At 55.9% G+C, this 16,834-nt stretch overlaps 2 protein-coding genes across 63 annotated transcripts in view; both read left to right on the top strand.

Moving 5' to 3' along the window:
* The first annotated feature begins 6,331 nt into the window (after window positions 1-6,331).
* NR1H3 (nuclear receptor subfamily 1 group H member 3) lies at window positions 6,332-14,954 on the top strand. Of its 13 annotated transcripts, none has more exons than XM_089299117.1 (11): window positions 6,369-6,481; window positions 7,015-7,143; window positions 7,597-7,676; window positions 8,163-8,351; window positions 8,723-8,989; window positions 9,189-9,397; window positions 9,503-9,682; window positions 9,850-9,949; window positions 14,087-14,200; window positions 14,396-14,490; window positions 14,655-14,954. In XM_089299117.1, the coding sequence occupies exons 3-11, from the start codon at window positions 7,634-7,636 to the stop codon at window positions 14,799-14,801; spliced, it is 1,344 nt and encodes a 447-aa protein (XP_089155243.1). In that variant the 5' UTR covers window positions 6,369-6,481; window positions 7,015-7,143; window positions 7,597-7,633; the 3' UTR covers window positions 14,802-14,954.
* A 983-nt stretch (window positions 14,955-15,937) lies between these two features.
* The window catches only part of MADD (MAP kinase activating death domain), a 44,398-nt gene continuing 43,501 nt past the window's right edge, over window positions 15,938-16,834 (top strand). For 45 of the 50 annotated variants that reach the window (XM_051852998.3, XM_051853063.3, XM_051852958.3 and 42 more), the window contains exon 1: window positions 15,955-16,255. The gene's annotated coding sequence lies outside the window, so the exon portion shown is untranslated. Of the gene's footprint in view, window positions 16,256-16,834 lie in introns of all 50 variants that reach the window. The other 5 variants (XM_089326877.1, XM_089326846.1, XM_089326842.1 and 2 more) reach the window with 1 other exon arrangement.

Below are 16,834 nucleotides of genomic sequence, written 5' to 3'. Positions count from 1 at the left end.
GCAAAGAGACCGGAACCCTCTGGATGACACCTGCAGCAGCCGCCCGGACGCACCCGTAAGGGCACACGCCGGAAGTGCGCTCGTCGCCATCTTGCTAAGGGAGGGGCAGGGATAGTAGGGGAGTGAAACACCGGGGAGGGGGTGCTTGGAGGAGGCTCGCGATTTGGATTAGGCGGAGGAGCGTGGGAATGTAGCCTGGCCTCGCGTGGCGGAAAGGGTTTGAAGATTTCTTTTTGGTAAAGGCGGTCACGAGGTCGGGTCTGCCTCTGCCCGTACTGAAGTAGCGATCGCACTGGGCGGCCGCACAGCCGAGGGAGCGAGCGCCCTCTTGGGGGTGCTGCTGGATCCAACCCCAGTGTCCGCGGGTACAGAATTGGGGCGAGGGGCGGGGACGTGCGGGGCGCCCCTCTCCACGCCCCTGCCTTCGGGAGGAGTTTGAGCCTTGGCCCCGGCCCTCGTCGCCGGCAGAGATCTTCTCTGGGGTGCAGGGCACAACGTGTCAACAGCCCTCTGGACCGTCTGTGGCCTTGAGGTTGGTTGCCATCTAGCCTGCTAGTTCCCCGAGCAAAGCTTCAGCAGCGCTCGCACTTGAGTCGTTTCCCTCCTCCCGTGCACTTGGCGAGTTTTTGTTAAGAGTCGGACGTCATACCTCTTCCCAAAGGAGTTGGGTTGGACAGGATGTTCAGACTTTCCTGACCCAAGGCACTGAATCCCCAGGGGAGGAGGGGAGGAATCTCCGCCCATTGGGGAGATGTTTGGTTTTTTTTTTTTTTTTTTTTTTTTTTTTTGCGGATAAAGTGAGAGTAGGTGGGATTTCTGCAGACGAAGAGGCCCTCTTGGTTTGGGCTGTTAGGATTCAGGTGCTATCAGTTTGGTCTCAGGACTTTGTGACTCAGCCCGGAGTGACGTATTTTAAGGAGGTCAGAGCACAGGCCCTTGAGATGCTTTAATTCAGATCTGCCCACGGGAAGCCAATCAGCACAGATCATCGGGAACCAAAATTGATGAGCATTGCCTGTTGTTATCTTGCCCTAGAACTCCAAATTCAGTTGTTTGTGTTTATCTGTCTCAGGATCTGAACTTGCTCCCAAAGTTGTCATGGAGGGGGCTGGGGAATGCATGGAAGAAGAGCTGAAGACAGGATCGACAAGTTGTTTTTAACTGTTGTATGTGGCCGCAGCCCCTCGATGAATCAGGCGAAAATTTAGCCAGCCCCCTCTCCTACAGAAAAATGTCCACACAGACAAACACACATGCTTCGGAATTTACAGTCTAGGGAGCTTCCTGAAGACCCTCGTAGGTTTCACAGAGCAGCATCTTTTGAATCCCTAACCTAACCTAGTCTTACTTTACATAGTAGGAAACAAATCCAGAGGAGGTGGTTTTCCCCAGCTTGCAGATTTCAGGAGAATGGAGTGAAACTCAAGTCCTGTTTCCCAGTTAAACAGTCGTTATAATAATGGGCTGTTTCTTGCTGGCTATTCAAACTGCATTTCTAAACTATATTTGGTGGCCCCAAAATACCTTCAATGAAGAGATTTCTACAAAAAAAAAAAAAAAAAAAGATTGCTGTGAAAGGAAACCTCTTCACTGTACTGAGATTGAACAGGAGCCTGGCTAACTGGCAAAATACTGCGTGTTAGCAGACTTTCGGGGAGTGTTTTGTATCAGGGTGCCCCTCACCCTCTTCATCAACTGGCCAGGCGATTGTGCTTTCAGAATACAGAGCTCAGGCTCACCAAATTGTAGCAAGGAGAACAAAACTCTCTTAAATCATCTTTTGTTTTTCTTCCCACTTGCTCAAGTATGTCTACATCTTTTTGTGGCTGCAAGTATCCCGTGTAGGAGGGATTGATGAAGCAGATATTTCAATATTTATGGTGAGAATCATTCCAGGAAGGACAGGGATTATGATAGGGCTTGGTAGCCAGGGAGCTGTCCCTTACCCTCACCTCTGCATATTGTCTAGCAAATAATTCTGTGAGCCGCACACCTTGGTTCCTGATGGCAGATGCAGAGAACTATAGATGGCGAGAGAGGTGGAGCCAGGGGCCATATTCCATACCAAAGAAATCGGCATCTCTGATAGTGGGCTAGGTTTGGGCAAAAACAAACCCCAATCCAGGTGCCGTGACCCTTTTCCCCATCTGGGGTGGAAGTTTTGTGTAATGAGTGAGGGCTGTGGGGGAGTGGGAGTTGTTTGTTTTTTGTTTTAGTTTGAGCTTGAGTTTTTGAATGCCTGTATTCACGTTTAATATTTACCCCTGGCTGCCAAGTAACTCCTAGGGGTTATTGTGAGGATAAGTGAAATAATACATGCAAAAATAAATATGTGTAGAGAGCCTGAATAAACGTTACTTTTCTTCTTTCTTGTCTGCCTCTGTTTCACGTCTGAACTCAGGCCTGGAAAGCAGGAGTTCCTGGATTCTTTATCTTGTGCCTGGGAGGTTGGGCGGAAGTCACTTGCAGGTACCCAGTCGTCTGCAAGATGATCCCCACACTTCCCACCTTCCCAGAATGGTGAAGGTCGGGGCAGGAAGCACTCGCCCAGTTGGTCCCAGGAATCCTTACCGTGTGCCTGCTTCCTACATCGGAATGAGTATTTTGGGGAGAGTTATCCGGAAGCTTTCTTGGCTGGTGAATGCTCCTACTTCTGCCTCAGGGTTTTCTTTTCTTTATTCCTTTTTAAAAGTTTATTTGAAAGAGTTACAGGGAGATAAGTAGAGACACAGAGAGATCTTCCATCTGCTGGCTCACTCCCCAAGTGGCCACACCAGCCAGGTTTGAGCCAGGCCAAAGACAGGAGCCCAGAGCTGCTGCTTCTGGGTCTCCCACATGGGTGGCAGGGGCCAAGCACTTGGGCCATTTTCCGCTGCTTTGCCCAGTCCATTAGCAGGGAGCTGGATTGGAAGTGGAGCAGCCATATGTGATGCTGACATTGCAGGCACTGGCTTTACCTGCTATGCCACGATGCACGCCCCTGCTTCAGGGTTTTCCCTGCTAGAAGCTTCTAGAAGGTCTGGGATTCAGGAAACGTGAGTGTGGTGTGTACGGGGGGAGGAAGTGGTGTTGTGGCACAGAGAGTGGAGTTGTGGCTTGGGACATCCGTGTTGCATATCACAGTGCTTGAGTCCCAGCTCCTCTGCTTCTGACCCAGCTTCCTGTAAGCAGCAGATGATGGCTCAGGTGCCTGGGCTCCTACTGCCTGCATGGGAGACCTGGATAAAGCTCCAGGCTCTTGGCTTGGACTTGGTACAGCGCCAGCATGTGCAGTCATAGGCAGAGTGAACCAACAGATGGTCTGTCTGTCTGTCTCTCTCTCTCTTGCTCTGCCTTTCAAGTAGATAGAAACATTACAAAAAAGAAAAATGGGTTGGCATTGTGGCTCAGCAGGTTAAGCTGCCATCTGCAGTGCCAGCATCCCATGTGAGTGCCACTTCAAGTCCTGGTTGCTACTCTTCTGCTGATCCAACTTCCTGTTGATGCACCTGGGAAAGCAACAGAAAATGGCCCAAGTCCTTGGGTTCCTGCACCCACGTGGGAGGCCCAGATGGAGTTTCTGGCTCCTGGCTTCAACCTGGTCCTGCCCCAGCTATTGCCACCATTTGGGAATTGAACTAGTGGATGGAACATATCTTTCTCTGTTTCCATCTCTGCTTCTCTGTAACTCTGCCTTCCCAATAAAAAAATAAATCTTTTTTAAAAAATGTCATTTTGAAAGCAGGCATTTAGACTGGTGGTTAAGTTGCCCTCATTCCGTGTCAGAGTGCCTGAATTCAATACCTGGCTCCGACTCCTGATTCCAACTTCCTGGAAACGGGCACACTGGGAAGCAGCAGTGGTGGCTCAGGTAGTTGGGTGCCTGCTGCCCACACTGGGGACCTGGATTGAGTGGACCCCAGCTTCAGCTCAACTCAGCCATTGCAGCCACTTGGGGAATGAGTGTGTGGATGGGAGCGCTGTCTCTGTGCTTCTCAAATAAGTAAAGAAATAAAGTTTTTTATGTGACTTGGGAGATCCCTGAGAGTATTCTCAGGGATGTTACCTTGGATGTTGAGCCCAGGAGACAAGGAAATGTGCACACGCCTGGGAGGCTTTGGGCCTCACACTGTGCCCGCTGGTGGGAACTGTGCCATGGGGCAGGGAATGGCAAAGTAGGACATGTGATTCCAGCTGCGGGTCACCTGACTGCTTGCCCTGGCTTGCGGCAGAAGCCCCAGCGGTTGTGCTCCGGAAACTTTGTGGAAATACCACCACCAAGTTTTGGTCTTCCCCCTTTTACTCTCCCTTCCCCTCTGGAGGGTTCTAGAAGCCACTAGAACCTGAAGGGGGGCAGTTCTGGCAATGAGGTGCTGGTGATAACTTCTCCCTGCAGGAGACAAGGCTAACCACCCCACCCCACCCCCAGCCTGGGGGAGCTGAGGCCCTGACCTATTAATTCAGCACATGGCTCTTGCCTGTGCCAAAGCCTCCAGATGGGGCTGTGTGTGGTCTTGGGAAGCCACCTGGGAGGAGACTGTCCTGTGACAAGAGGAGTTGAGGGGTGGAGGGGTGAGTGAGGCTTTTCCTAGGGCACACACCAATGCTACATCCCCAGTTCCTTGAAACCAAGTCTCAGAGATGTCTGCCTTGCCACGCTGTGGTGGTGGAGCTTTGGCAGTGCGGGAGGGGGAGGGTGTGGGTCAGTGCTGTGGCTGCTGGCAGGGAACAGTCCAGTGGCTGGAGTCTCTAAGCTTCTACTTTCTCTGGGCTGCGGGGGCCTTGTGAAAATCGGAGAAAGGAATACGGGTGAGAAGAATGGGGAGCCTTGTGCTCATGACTCAGATGCCCAGACCAGGGTGGGGACCGTGTGAGGTATGACCTTGTGACGAGAGGGAACAAGAGCAAACGCTGGAGGCAGAAGTTTGTGATGGGAGTGCCCGAGGGGCTTTTCTGATCTGTGAAAAACGAATGCATGGGCAGATTTTGCAACACCGCCCGGGCTGCCGTCCTCCCAAGTCTGCACCCCAACACCATGGTTCCCCCTGCCCCACCCTGCGCTTCCTCCCATCTCTCCCCCGGCTCCTTCAGCCCTCCCTGGCTTTCTGTCCCACCCCCACCTCCACGTCCACACTTCTCCCATTCCCTCTGTTCTGCTCTTCCCTGGTGCCCCGTTCATCTCCGTTTTGGTCCCTCTGGCTGCCTGCCCTGGCCCCCTGCCCTTTTATGCTTTAATGCGGGGCCCATGGGAACTGGAGTTCACATCAAAACAGGAAGAGCCCGTGAGCAGGAAACTGGGAATGGGGCAGGGGGTGAATGACCAGCAGTAACCCCAGCTCCTGCCTCTGCAGTGCTCTGCCTCTCCTGCACCCCACCAGCCCCCGCCTCTTCCGTCTCAGTGCCTCACTGCTCCCCCAGGCCTGAGGGGCACAGGGACTGGAGTGAGGACATCTGGATTCGGAACCCGGCTCGGCCACTCACTGTGTGGTCCTGGAAAAGGCACTCACTGGAGCTCCAGTGTTCTCTGCAATGGAGAGTGGGTTATTTACCCTCTCCCTTCCCTTGTGGGGAGGCCCTAAGAGCTCTGATTTGTAGATGGAAACAAGCAAGCACCCAGAGGTTAGCAAAACACACATTCAAGGTGGCGGGAACAGTCCTAGCCCAGAGGATTGGGTGGGTAAGGATACTGTTTCTTGAGCACTTACTATGTGACACATGTGCTGTGATAGGTTCAATTCTCACAACAGCACTATGATGCAAAACCCATTATCTCTGTTTTAAAAGCTAGGGAAACAAAAGTTCAGCAGCATTAAGTAACTCGCTGGTGCTAACAAGTATGGGATAGAAGAGGATCCTATTTTTGTTTACTTATACATCCTACAAACAGGAAACCCTGTTGCCTCCTCTTTGCAAAGCCCAGTCCCAGGGTTGTTGGGGAGATAAAATTGATGAACTGTGGTGTCTCCTTTCAAGGATGGCTTTCCTGTCCCAGACAGGGCAGGACGGCTGGGGCCCCAGCACATGCTAGAGGGAGCGTGCCTGCCTGCCTTCGGAAGGGCTGTCGCCCAGCCAGGCAACCTGCATACCTTCCATGGGCCATCCCTGGGTTGGCAGCCATCTGCTACCCCAACCCCCGTCCCAAGCCTGCCATGGCTCAGAGCGGACTTCCCACCGCCCTCTCTCCCGGCCTCGGTTCTCTGTGGACCCACACACAGAGACTCCCTGGAAGCCTCAGCACCTGCCTCTCTGCACCCCTGGAATTTTCCCAGCTTGGCAGAGGCCCTTGGCTCGTGGGGAGAGCTTCTTGGCCCCTTCCCAGAGCAGGGGAGGAGGACGGAGGCTGGGAACGCAGGCTGGGGCTCGGTGTCGCAATTCCGGGCCGTGCCGGGACCTTTGCTCCGCGAAGTGTCTATGGAGGGGAGGGAACGCTGACTCTGGAGGCTGCCGGGATTGGGGTGGGGGGTGCCTGGGAAGCAGTCCTTGAGCGCAAAGAGCCACTGGGGTGAGGAGAGCAAAGGGACAGACGTGGACCTGGGCCGGTGTGCAGGGCCATGCGGCTGCCTGGGCTGGGGGTAGGGGGCAGCGGCGGCACGGGGCGGAGGGGCGGCCGGCCGGGGAGGAGTCAGCCCGGTGGGAAAGCTGCCCTGTGGGCGGGGGCCGAGGAGACCAGGGCTGCGGTCGGCCCCCAGACTGTCAGGCAGGAAGGAGGTGGCTCGACCCCTGGGCAGTCCCTCCCCTCCGCCTTTCCCCACGCTACTACTTCCCCGGGGCTCCAGGTCCCTCCCGCGCGCGGCTCAGGCGCCGGGGCTGGCCGCTGTAGCCTCTGGACTGGGGACTGCACCAGCCTCCCCTAACAGCAAGGGGGCTCCAGAGACTGCGCAGCCCGGAAGTCTGGTGGCCGGGGGCTTCGGTGGGTCTGCTCGCCGGCACTGGCCCTGGCTCTGCGTGGGGGCTGTGGGGCGGGGGGTGGGGTGGGGAGGCGGGGCTGGGGGAGGGGGCTGGGCAAGTCCTAAGGACCTTCGACGGGGGTCGCAGGAGAAGCGAGGGATGCTGGTGATGGAAGCCCGGGGCAGGGACCGGACTCTGTTTAGGTCCCAGGGTGACTCCTGAGAACTCTGGAAGAGCAGGTCCGGCCTGTGAATTAGGGAGACCTGGAGGCAGGAGGTTTGTGCTGGGACTCTGCAAAGTGGCGGGAGGGGGGTTGGGCAAGCCTCCGGCCAGTTTCCTCTGACAGGAGCAGGACAGATGTGCCCAGGTGTTCCCCGCCGCCCGGAGGGAGGCTCTGGGGGAGAAAGGTGGCTGAGAGCTCAGATTTTAGAATCGGCAAGACCAGGGTTGGATGGAATCCTGGCTCTATCACTGCCTAACTGTGTGGCCATCGGCAACTTAATCTCTGTGAACCTCAGTTTCCTCGTCTGTTAAATGGGTTTGAGTCCTCCTAACCTTGTAGAGCTATCATGCAGAAGGCATGTAAAGCCTCAGCGCAGGTTAATTAGTACACGGCAAGTAAGCTTCAGCTGGTGGTACTGCTACCTGGCAGGACCAGGAGAAGAGAAGGGAGCTGAGGCGTGAACGGAGCCCGGTTCTGGAAGAGTGTAACCTGGGTCGTTCCTGCAGGACGGTGCCTTGGTAATGTCCAGGGCGCCAGGAAGAGATGTCCCTGTGGCTGGAGGCCCCTGTGCCTGATGTTTCTCCTGGTAAGCGTCCTCATTCCAGCCCTCTCCCCCGAGCCCGGGCTCTGGCTCCTCCCCTCCCTCAGGAATCAGTGGTCTTCATCACCTGCATTCTGCCTTCCTCCCGAGAGTAGCCAGAGCTTGCCTCTGCCTGCCTCTGGCTCCTGGCCCTTGCACGCACTGCCCAGTGCTCCCCAGTCTGGGCCCGCTGCTGGGAGAGAGCTGGCATGGCTGGTGCTCACCCCGCTCTGGAGCCGGGGAGCTCGACATGGATGCGCACCCGCGTCCCAGGGGCAAAAAGGTTAACATCTTCATTTAAGTTAGCCTGAGGTGCAGGCGACTCCAAGCGACCGTTCCGAGAGCCGGCAGAAGCCCTGGGGTCTCAAAGCCTCAGCTGGGACTTGGCTGCCCTCTAAGGGTGGAAATAAGGTTGCAGTTTCCCAGCCGGGATGCTGGGGAAGTAGAGGCGGCCCCGGGGCCCGAGACCCACTTGTGCCTTTCCGGGCTTAGACTCTGCCGTGGAGCTGTGGGAGCCACGTGCACAAGATGCAAGCAGCCAGGCGCAAGCAGCCAGCAGCTGTACCCTCAAGGACGAAGCCAGGACACCCCAATCTGCTGGCAGTGCCTTGGGGGCGGGGCTGGAGGCAGCAGAGCCCACAGCCCTGCTCCCCAGGGTGGAGGCCCCCGCAGAGCCCACAGGTGAGCAGCTGCTGCATTGTTTTGAGGGGGTAGGGACTCCCTGGAGCTGGGAGGGGTATCTTGAAATAATCTCCTTAAGCCCAAAGACTGGAGTCAACTGGACCTGTGTGATCTGAGTTTTGTCCATAGCTTGGACCTTTCTGTGCCTCCTTCTCTTTATTTGCAAAGTAGAAATAATGATGATCGTTGACATAAGGATCGAGGCTTATAAAGAGTTTGCACAGTACCCAGGACGTGGTGGCCTTGGGCGAACCAGATCCGATCTTATCACTGAGACCGGAGTCTGTATAACGGAGGGAATGCAGGTCGCCGCGTGCCCAGGGCAGAGGCCGAATTCAGGGAGAACATCACGGCTCTTCCCTGTTGTCCAGAGCTCCGTCCGCAAAAGCGGAAGAAGGGGCCAGCCCCGAAGATGCTGGGGAACGAGCTGTGCAGCGTGTGTGGGGACAAGGCCTCCGGCTTCCACTACAACGTGCTGAGCTGCGAGGGCTGCAAAGGCTTCTTCCGCCGAAGCGTCATCAAGGGCGCGCGTTACGTGTGCCACAGCGGCGGCCACTGCCCCATGGACACCTACATGCGGCGCAAGTGCCAGGAGTGTCGGCTCCGCAAGTGTCGCCAGGCTGGCATGCGAGAGGAGTGTGAGTGTCTGGGCGGGGCGCCGGGGGAGAGGGCAGACACGGGCCGGAGCCCACAGGGCCCAGCTGTCTCCTCGAGTGTGGATTAGGTTGCCTTGACGCTACACTGCCTGCTCGCCTGCAGGCTGCAGCCACACACACACCCAGCCCTGCCGTCGCCCCCTCTTTGCCCGTCCTCATGTCCGTCCGGCCCCGTCCTTAGGTGTCCTGTCGGAAGAGCAGATCCGCCTAAAGAAACTGAAGCGACAGGAGGAGGAGCAGGCGCAGGCCGCGGCCGGGCCCCCTCGTGCCCCTTCCCCTCCACAGGCCCTGCCCCAGCTCAGCCCAGAGCAGCTGGGCATGATCGAGAAGCTGGTGGCCGCCCAGCAGCAGTGTAACCAGCGCTCCTTTTCTGACCAGCTTCGAGTCACGGTACCTGGCGGGCTTGGGGCGAGGCGGCTGTGCCCAGCGCACCTGTTGGGGTCTTGATGGCCCACTCACAGTGGCTTGCCTCGTCCCGCCTTGCCTCTTGGATAGCCTTGGCCCATGGCCCCGGATCCCCACAGCCGGGAGGCCCGCCAGCAGCGCTTTGCCCACTTCACCGAGCTGGCCATCGTGTCCGTGCAGGAGATCGTGGATTTTGCCAAACAGCTGCCCGGCTTCCTGCAGCTCAGCCGGGAGGACCAAATCGCCCTGCTGAAGACCTCTGCGATTGAGGTGACTGGAAAGGGACCGTGGCAGGGACCTCAGACACGAGGCTGAGGGTAGTGAAGCCCCGCCCCGGGGCAGTGGGGACGGGTGAGGGATCGAACCTTCGCTCCAGGGGGCTGTGTGCCAAGGCGGGCCCCTCCGGTCCCTGTTTGAGGTCCACTGCTTGCATATAGGTGATGCTGCTGGAGACGTCTCGCAGGTACAACCCTGGGAGTGAGAGCATCACCTTCCTCAAGGATTTCAGCTACAACCGGGAGGACTTTGCCAAAGCAGGTGAGAAGTGAGGCCACAGCGGGAGTGCACTGCATGGACAGGTGCTTCTGGTCATCGGTCTGGGTCCATACTGGCTCCGGAGCCACAGGCGCCCGGGGCGTGGGATTGTAAAAGGGAAGCTCCTCTTGTTTTTCCAAGAGAAGAAACTGCTGTGCTGACAGCCCACTCACAGCTGCTCCGGACAGACCCTGGCTTGTGTTGCCTGGAGCCGAGGGGCTTCACACTGGGTTCCAAGGCTCCTGAAGTGTCACTTTAAAGAAGCAGGGAGGCACCGGCACAGCATTGTCCCCCATCTTTAGCAACACAAGAGGCTCTGTTTAAGTCTGCATTATACACTATGCTCCTGGGTAGCATTTTGCTAGGAGCAGCCTTGAAAACACACCATGTTAGGAATACTAACAGCAAAAATGAACAAATCCTTCTCATATATGCTCTTTAAGATCACGTGGGCTGTTGCTTCTTTCCTTAATTTTTCGTTGTTAATTTATTTATTAGATACACACACACACACACACACACAGAGCTCCCATCCACTGCTTCACTCCTCACTCCTGCCTGCAACAGCCAGGGTTGGGCCAGGTTGAAGCCGGGAGCGAGGATCTCAATCCAGGTGTCCCCCATGGGTGGCGGGGACTCAAGTACTTGAGTCATCGTCTGCTGCCTCCCAGGTGCATTGGCATTAGCAGGACGCTGCAATTGGGAGCAGAGCTGGGACCCTAACTCCGGCAGCCCCTTGTGGAATGTGGGCATCCCAACCTGTATCTTAGCTGCTTTGCCAAACGCCTGCCCTCCTCCTTCTCTTTTTCAATTGCTCTGTCTGATGAGCCCAGGCGGGACTGCTCGCAGGCTGAGTGAACACTTGGGTCCCTGTCTTGTATCTGGAGTATTTTCTCTAAGTACTAGTTCACCTCACTGCCTGCTTGTGCATTATCTCTCTCTCTTTCTCTCTCTCTCTCTCTCTCTCTCTCTCTCTCTCTCATGCTTGCAAGGGGGCCAAGCAGAGGGAGTTTGCTCATCTTTCCTCATTGCTCGTGTTTGTGTTATGGGTGCAGAGCTGGGAAAAGGCGGAAGGCTGAGGGAGTTTTGGAGGAACTGGAGCTGAGGCCAAACAGGAGAGTGAGCCGCTTAACGGCGCAGGGAGTGAGACCGTACAATACAGATGCTGTGACTCTGTTCTCAGAGCTGCTAGATCCTGGTTTGCAGGGTAGAGCTCATAAAGCCTGCCCTGGTTTCTGGTGACTCAGCCCCCCTCCTGTCCCACTGCAGGCCACGCAGGGAGCTCTCTAGGAAGGCCTCCCTTCACGTAGGGCATGGCCAGGCTGTGTTGCCACCTCTGGCCTTCTGTGGGGCCTGACGTGCAGCCCGACTGCAGAGGCTCCCAACAGGGCTGTCTGATGGCTTGACCTAATTTAAGGCCAGCTCTGCCTTGCTTCTCTACCAAACCACCATTTCCCCAAATAGCTATCATCTCTGATCTCAACCATGACCTTCTCCTCCTCCTTTCTGAACCCTTTCCGCTTCTGATATCTCTGCACTCCTTCCGCTGTCGTGGACTTGTGTTATCTAAATCTGCACCTATTTATAGATGTATTTATATAAGCACTTTGGATGCCGTCACGTTTGCCTTTCAGTTCTCATTTCACCAGTGTGGTCTTGGGAAGAAGGAAGAGGGGCTGCACTTTGTCAGGTCTCCTTCCTCTGTATCTACTCTCTTGTGCGGCCCCCGGGGGAGTGCCCAATGACATGAGCTCATCACGTTAGCAGACGCAGGTGCACAACCGCATTCTAGAATCTCCTCGTAATCTCTGTAGAAAGGAGCTGTTTGGCACACTTCGGGGGGCTCACAGCTTTACTAAGAAATACTTTCTCAAATGGGACTTGCCCAGTACATGGATCGACAGGCACAACACATTAGGGTGAAAGTTCACAAAGTGACTGATCAAGAAGCCTCAGATGGAAAAGTGTAACAGATGGTTGCTAAAAGAAATCTGAGAAAGCTTAGAGAACAGTGTGGGGTGCAGTGACTGTGAGCGTGGGAGAAGTGTTTGCCAGGTGGCGTGGCTTTAGGTAGTGGGTTGGTGCACTTTAGTCTTCTTTGGTTGTTGTTGTTTTTAAGATTTTTTTTTATTTGGAAGGCAGAGTTACAGCGAAAGAGGGAAAGAGAGAGAGAGAGAGGAAGGGAAGGAGGGAGGGAGAGGGAGAGAGGGAGAAAGAGGGAGAGAGAGAGATCTTTCATGCACGGGTTCACTCCCTAAAGCCAGGAGCCAGGAACTCCATCCTGGTCTCCCACCTGGGTAGAAGGGGCCCAAGCACTTAGGCCATCTTCTGCTGCTTTCCCAGGTGCATTAGCAGAGAGCTGGAAGGGAAGTGGAATAGTCAGCTTATGGCCTGGGAAAGCAGTGGAATATGGCCTGAGTGCTTGGGCTCCTGCATGTGGGAGACCTGGAAGAAGCTCCTGGCTTTGGATCAGCCCAGCTCAGGCCGTTGCGGCCATTTGGAGAGTGAACTAGCAGATGGAAGACCTTTCTCCTTTCTCTCTTTCTCTCTCTCTGTAACTCTGCCTCTCAAATAAATTTTTAAAATCATTAAAAAAAAAAAAAGAAAATAAATGGAACAGCCAGGACTCGAACCCGTGCCCCTATGGGATGTGGGGGTCACATGCTGCAGCTTAACCAGCTGCACCGCAATGGTGGCCCCATACATCAGTCTTCTCAGCAAGAAGACTGGTTCCACTTTATTTTTTTTTTATTTTAATTTTTTTTTTTTGAAGACAGACAGAGGCTCCTATCATTGATTCACTCCCCAAAAGCCTTCAACAGTCAGGGCTGGGCCAGGCCAAGGCCAAGAGACAGGAACTCCATCTGGGTCTCCCAGGCAGGTGCCACTTGAGTCATTAGCTGCCGCCTCTCAGGGCGTGCATTAGCTGGAAGCTGAACTCAGAGCAGGGGGCAGGACTTGAATGCAGGCATTCCAATATGGGGTGCCGGTGTCCTACGTAGCCATGCCAGACACCCACCTCTGGGTCTGTTCTTTATCAATTTTTATTATGTAGTCAACAAATACTTATACAGTAGTTACCATTTATGCTATATACTTAACAGGTCTTTATGAGATAGGTACTTTTATTATGTCCATTTCACAGTCAAGAAACCAAGGCCTGGAGAATTTAATAAACTTACGATCACACAGCCTAGTAAATGGCAGAGCCAGGACTCAAACCCAGGCACCCTGGCACCAGAGTCCACACCCTTAATCACTCTGCCATGTTCCCTCTGGGATGCAGTGTGTGAAATGTATCTCTAGTGTTCAAATAAGTAAGGGCAGTTATCAGGGAAAAAGCCTTCTTTAGAAGTGTCTATTTCTAGAAATATGGAGCCTTCAGAAATTCTAATAACAGAATTATTATTATTATTTTTTAAAGATTTATTTATTTATTTTGAAAGGCAGAGTTACAGAGAGCCAGAGGCAGAGAGAGAGAGAGATAAGTTTTATTTATTTATTTATTTATTTATTATTTTTTTTTTTTTTGACAGGCAGAGTGGACAGTGAGAGAGAGAGAGACAGAGAGAAAGGTCTTCCTTTTGCCGTTGGTTCACCCTCCAATGGCCGCCGCCGCCAGCGTGCTGCAGGCAGCGCACTGCGCTGATCCGATGGCAGGAGCCAGGTACTTCTCCTGGTCTCCCATGGGGTGCAGGGCCCAAGCACTTGGGCCATCCTCCACTGCACTCCCTGGCCACAGCAGAGAGCTGGCCTGGAAGAGGGGCAACCGGGACAGAATCCGGCACCCCGACCGGGACTAGAACCCGGTGTGCCGGCGCCGCAAGGCGGAGGATTAGCCTAGTGAGCCGCGGCGCCAGCCGTATTATTATTATTATTAATGTAGTTCAGCACCTGCGTGCCAGACAGGGCAGAGTGCTCTGCACACTCTATCATTTAACCATCGCAGGTCTTATGAGAGGTTCTGAGAGGATGCCCATTTCACAAGTGAGCTTAGAGGCTAAGAAACGTGCCTGAAGTTACGTAGACTGCAGCCTTCCTAGTGAGTATCTGGTAGTGCCCTAAGTTGAGGAGTTGCAGGGGAGAAGGAAATTCCTGCCGCTCCTGCCACGTGCCTCAGTCTCCCTCCTTCCACGCCAGGGCTGCAGGTGGAGTTCATCAACCCCATCTTCGAGTTCTCCAGAGCCATGAATGAGCTGCAGCTCAATGACGCCGAGTTCGCCTTGCTCATTGCCATCAGCATCTTCTCTGCAGGTGCGGAGGAGGGGACGGAGGGAACCCGAGAGGGCCGTAGGCCCCACAGGGCGGGAATCCCAGAAGTGGAGGTCCTGGCTATGCTCTTTTGGGATGGAAGAGGTTGGGTGGGGCATGTCCCTATTCTGGGCATTGTGATTTGGGGTACGAAGACCCTGGCCAGACCCGCTCCTCCATTCTGTTGGTGACCTATAGACCGGCCCAACGTGCAGGACCAGCTCCAGGTAGAGAGGCTGCAACACACATATGTGGAGGCCCTGCATGCCTACGTCTCCATCCACCACCCCCATGTGAGTCTCCCCTCCTTCCCTTTCTCTTCAAGAATCCCTCTCTGACCACGTGGTGCACAGCAGTCCTCTACTTCTCCTGCAACTCCCCTCCCCTCGGCCCCTCTTTCCCCTGGGGAGAGGCAAGGGCTGTACTTGTTCCTGTCCCCTCCCCCCCAACCCCCCAGGACCGGCTGATGTTCCCTCGGATGCTGATGAAATTGGTGAGCCTCCGGACACTGAGCAGCGTCCACTCGGAGCAAGTGTTTGCACTGCGCCTGCAGGACAAAAAGCTGCCCCCTCTGCTGTCTGAGATCTGGGATGTACACGAATGACTGTCCTTGCCCGGTACCTTCCGTCTTCTGGCCCCAAAGCTGAGGCCCCCCAGGCTGCCTCCTATAGAGGGGGAGCAGACTGACAAGGGCAAACATTCCTGGGAGCTGGGCGAAGGAGAGCTTCACATGGCATTAAAGGAGAGTCAAAGCGTTCGGAGTTTTGTGGCTGCTGGACAGAGGGGGGACTACTAAAGCCCGGCTCCATCCAAAGACCCAAGCAGACGCATGGCCCCGGGGAGGCCACCTTGCACAAGGCTCTCCAGGGCCCCGCCCAGCCTGCCTCCCGTGGCTTCCTGCCTTCCCCCACAGGGCCCCAAGAGAAATTCTCCACTGTCACTCTGTGGCTTGGCCATAAATATCTCGGGCTGCCTCCCTGATAAGTCTGGCACTGTTTGAACAGAAGGCCAAAACGAATACAGAATGAGAGGAAAACGAGTGTCCGGCTTGGGAGAGGGCTCTGCACAGGGAGGGAAGCCCTGTCCTGTAGGCGCCGTCTCCGGACCCAGAGCAGGGAGACGATGGGTCGGTCGGTGCGCTGCGAAGGCACCAGGTTCTCTTTTCTGCTGGTTCTCAGAACTGTCGCCTCAGCCTTAAACCTCACGCGTCTGTAGATGATGCCTGAGTGTTCTCGGTGCCATCTGAGAGGGCACAACCTGAAAGACCCAGGGCCCGGTATTCTGTCGGTTTGATCCCCATTCTGTGATACAAGAGAAGTCCCCTGAGGTCACGGGAGGGTGCCCTGCCGTGGGTTCGACCTCTCAGAGGAACTGGACTCCATTTCCCAGCGGGCACCGCGGCACCATTCACGCCCCCTTCCCTTGGAGCGCTCCCGGTGTAGGTGATACCGCACAGCCCCAAGTGCCGCCCCCCCGCCGCACCGGAATTGGTAGGCTCCGCCGCCCCGGTAGCGGGCTTACGAGCGCCGAAGGCCGGGCGATGCCAAACGGCGTGCGGGGGGGGAGGCTGAAGAATTGGAGGGGTGGTTAGAAAGCCTCAGGGGCAGGTTATCTCGAAAAGTCACTTTCAGATTAATTAACCTTTCGTCAAAATGGACTCTATGGCCATGTCGAATTAAAATGTATTTGAGCAACCTAAAGAAAATATAATCCTTTGGGTCCTCCCCCTTGGCACGCAGCGGCGCTGGGTTGGCCCTGCGCGCCCCAACCCGTTCCCACTCCCACAAGGATAGGTGTGTGCGTAGCCGCCCGTCTCCCGAGGTCTGCTCCACCCTTCAGCGCTCGGCTTTGGTGCAGCTCTGTCCCCCGCGGGACTGAATGGTACGGCTCAGGCCCCTCGGCTTCCCCCTCCCGCACCCGGCCCGAGTGGTACGCGCCCCCCGGTGCAGACGCGGAACTGGCGCCCGCTCGGAGCCGCGCGGCGCGGCGCCGAGGAGCGACTGACGCTGGCCGCCGGGGAGGTCCGGTCTGCGTGGCTGGTCCCCCGAGGCTCGGGAGGTAGGGGTCCCCGGACGGATATTTGGGCAACTGGGGACTTCTGGGGGGAGGAGGGTCATCGGGCTCCCTGAGGAATGGTCTCTGAGGAGGCCCTGCGGGAGCGCGAGGGGGAGTGGCGGCGTCTGGGGAGGGAGTGGGGCGGGGGTCTGAGGCAGAAGGGGGCGCGGCCAGAGGTGCGGACGCTCGGGGCAGCGGCTGTGGGCTCCGGGCTCCCGGCTCCATTCCTGCCGGGCCGGCGGCGCTGGTTCCGGGGCGGGGGCGGGGAACTGTCCAGCAGGTGAGGGGGCGGGCAGAGCTGTCCAGCCCCGGGGCTGGAGCCCGCACGAGCGCCTTGGCGTGTATGCTTGTGCGCGCGCGTGTGTGGGAGCGTGCGTGCCCCTTGTTTTTGGTTAGGATTTGGGGGGAAAAAAAAACCACGTTTGGTTCTTCAAAAGCACATTTTTGTTGTTGTTTTTAAATGTGATGTTTCAAAATTGACTTTCTGTGGATTGGAGACGACATTCACTCCCCCACCCCATCCTCCGGCATCTGTACATTCTTTCTCTTTCTTCCCCAACCCTGACTGTTGCCTGCCTCGTT

This window comes from Oryctolagus cuniculus, chromosome 1 (assembly GCF_051225735.1).
Source record: "Oryctolagus cuniculus isolate XC-2025 breed Fujian yellow rabbit chromosome 1, ASM5122573v1, whole genome shotgun sequence".
NCBI classification, from domain to species: Eukaryota; Metazoa; Chordata; class Mammalia; order Lagomorpha; family Leporidae; genus Oryctolagus; species Oryctolagus cuniculus.
The sequence above is the reverse complement of the archived record's forward strand: the minus strand, read 5'-3'. Positions and strand labels throughout refer to the sequence as shown.

Bases quoted from the DNA above. Each gene is read 5' to 3' on its own strand.
- NR1H3 (XM_008268606.5), top strand. From the start codon at position 7,634: ATGTCCCTGTGGCTGGAGGCCCCTGTGCCTGATGTTTCTCCTG. The intron at 7,677-8,162 runs GTAAGCGTCCTC...TTCCGGGCTTAG, and splicing joins TGTGCCTGATGTTTCTCCTG to ACTCTGCCGTGGAGCTGTGG. The intron at 14,491-14,654 runs GTGAGTCTCCCC...CCAACCCCCCAG, and splicing joins TCTCCATCCACCACCCCCAT to GACCGGCTGATGTTCCCTCG.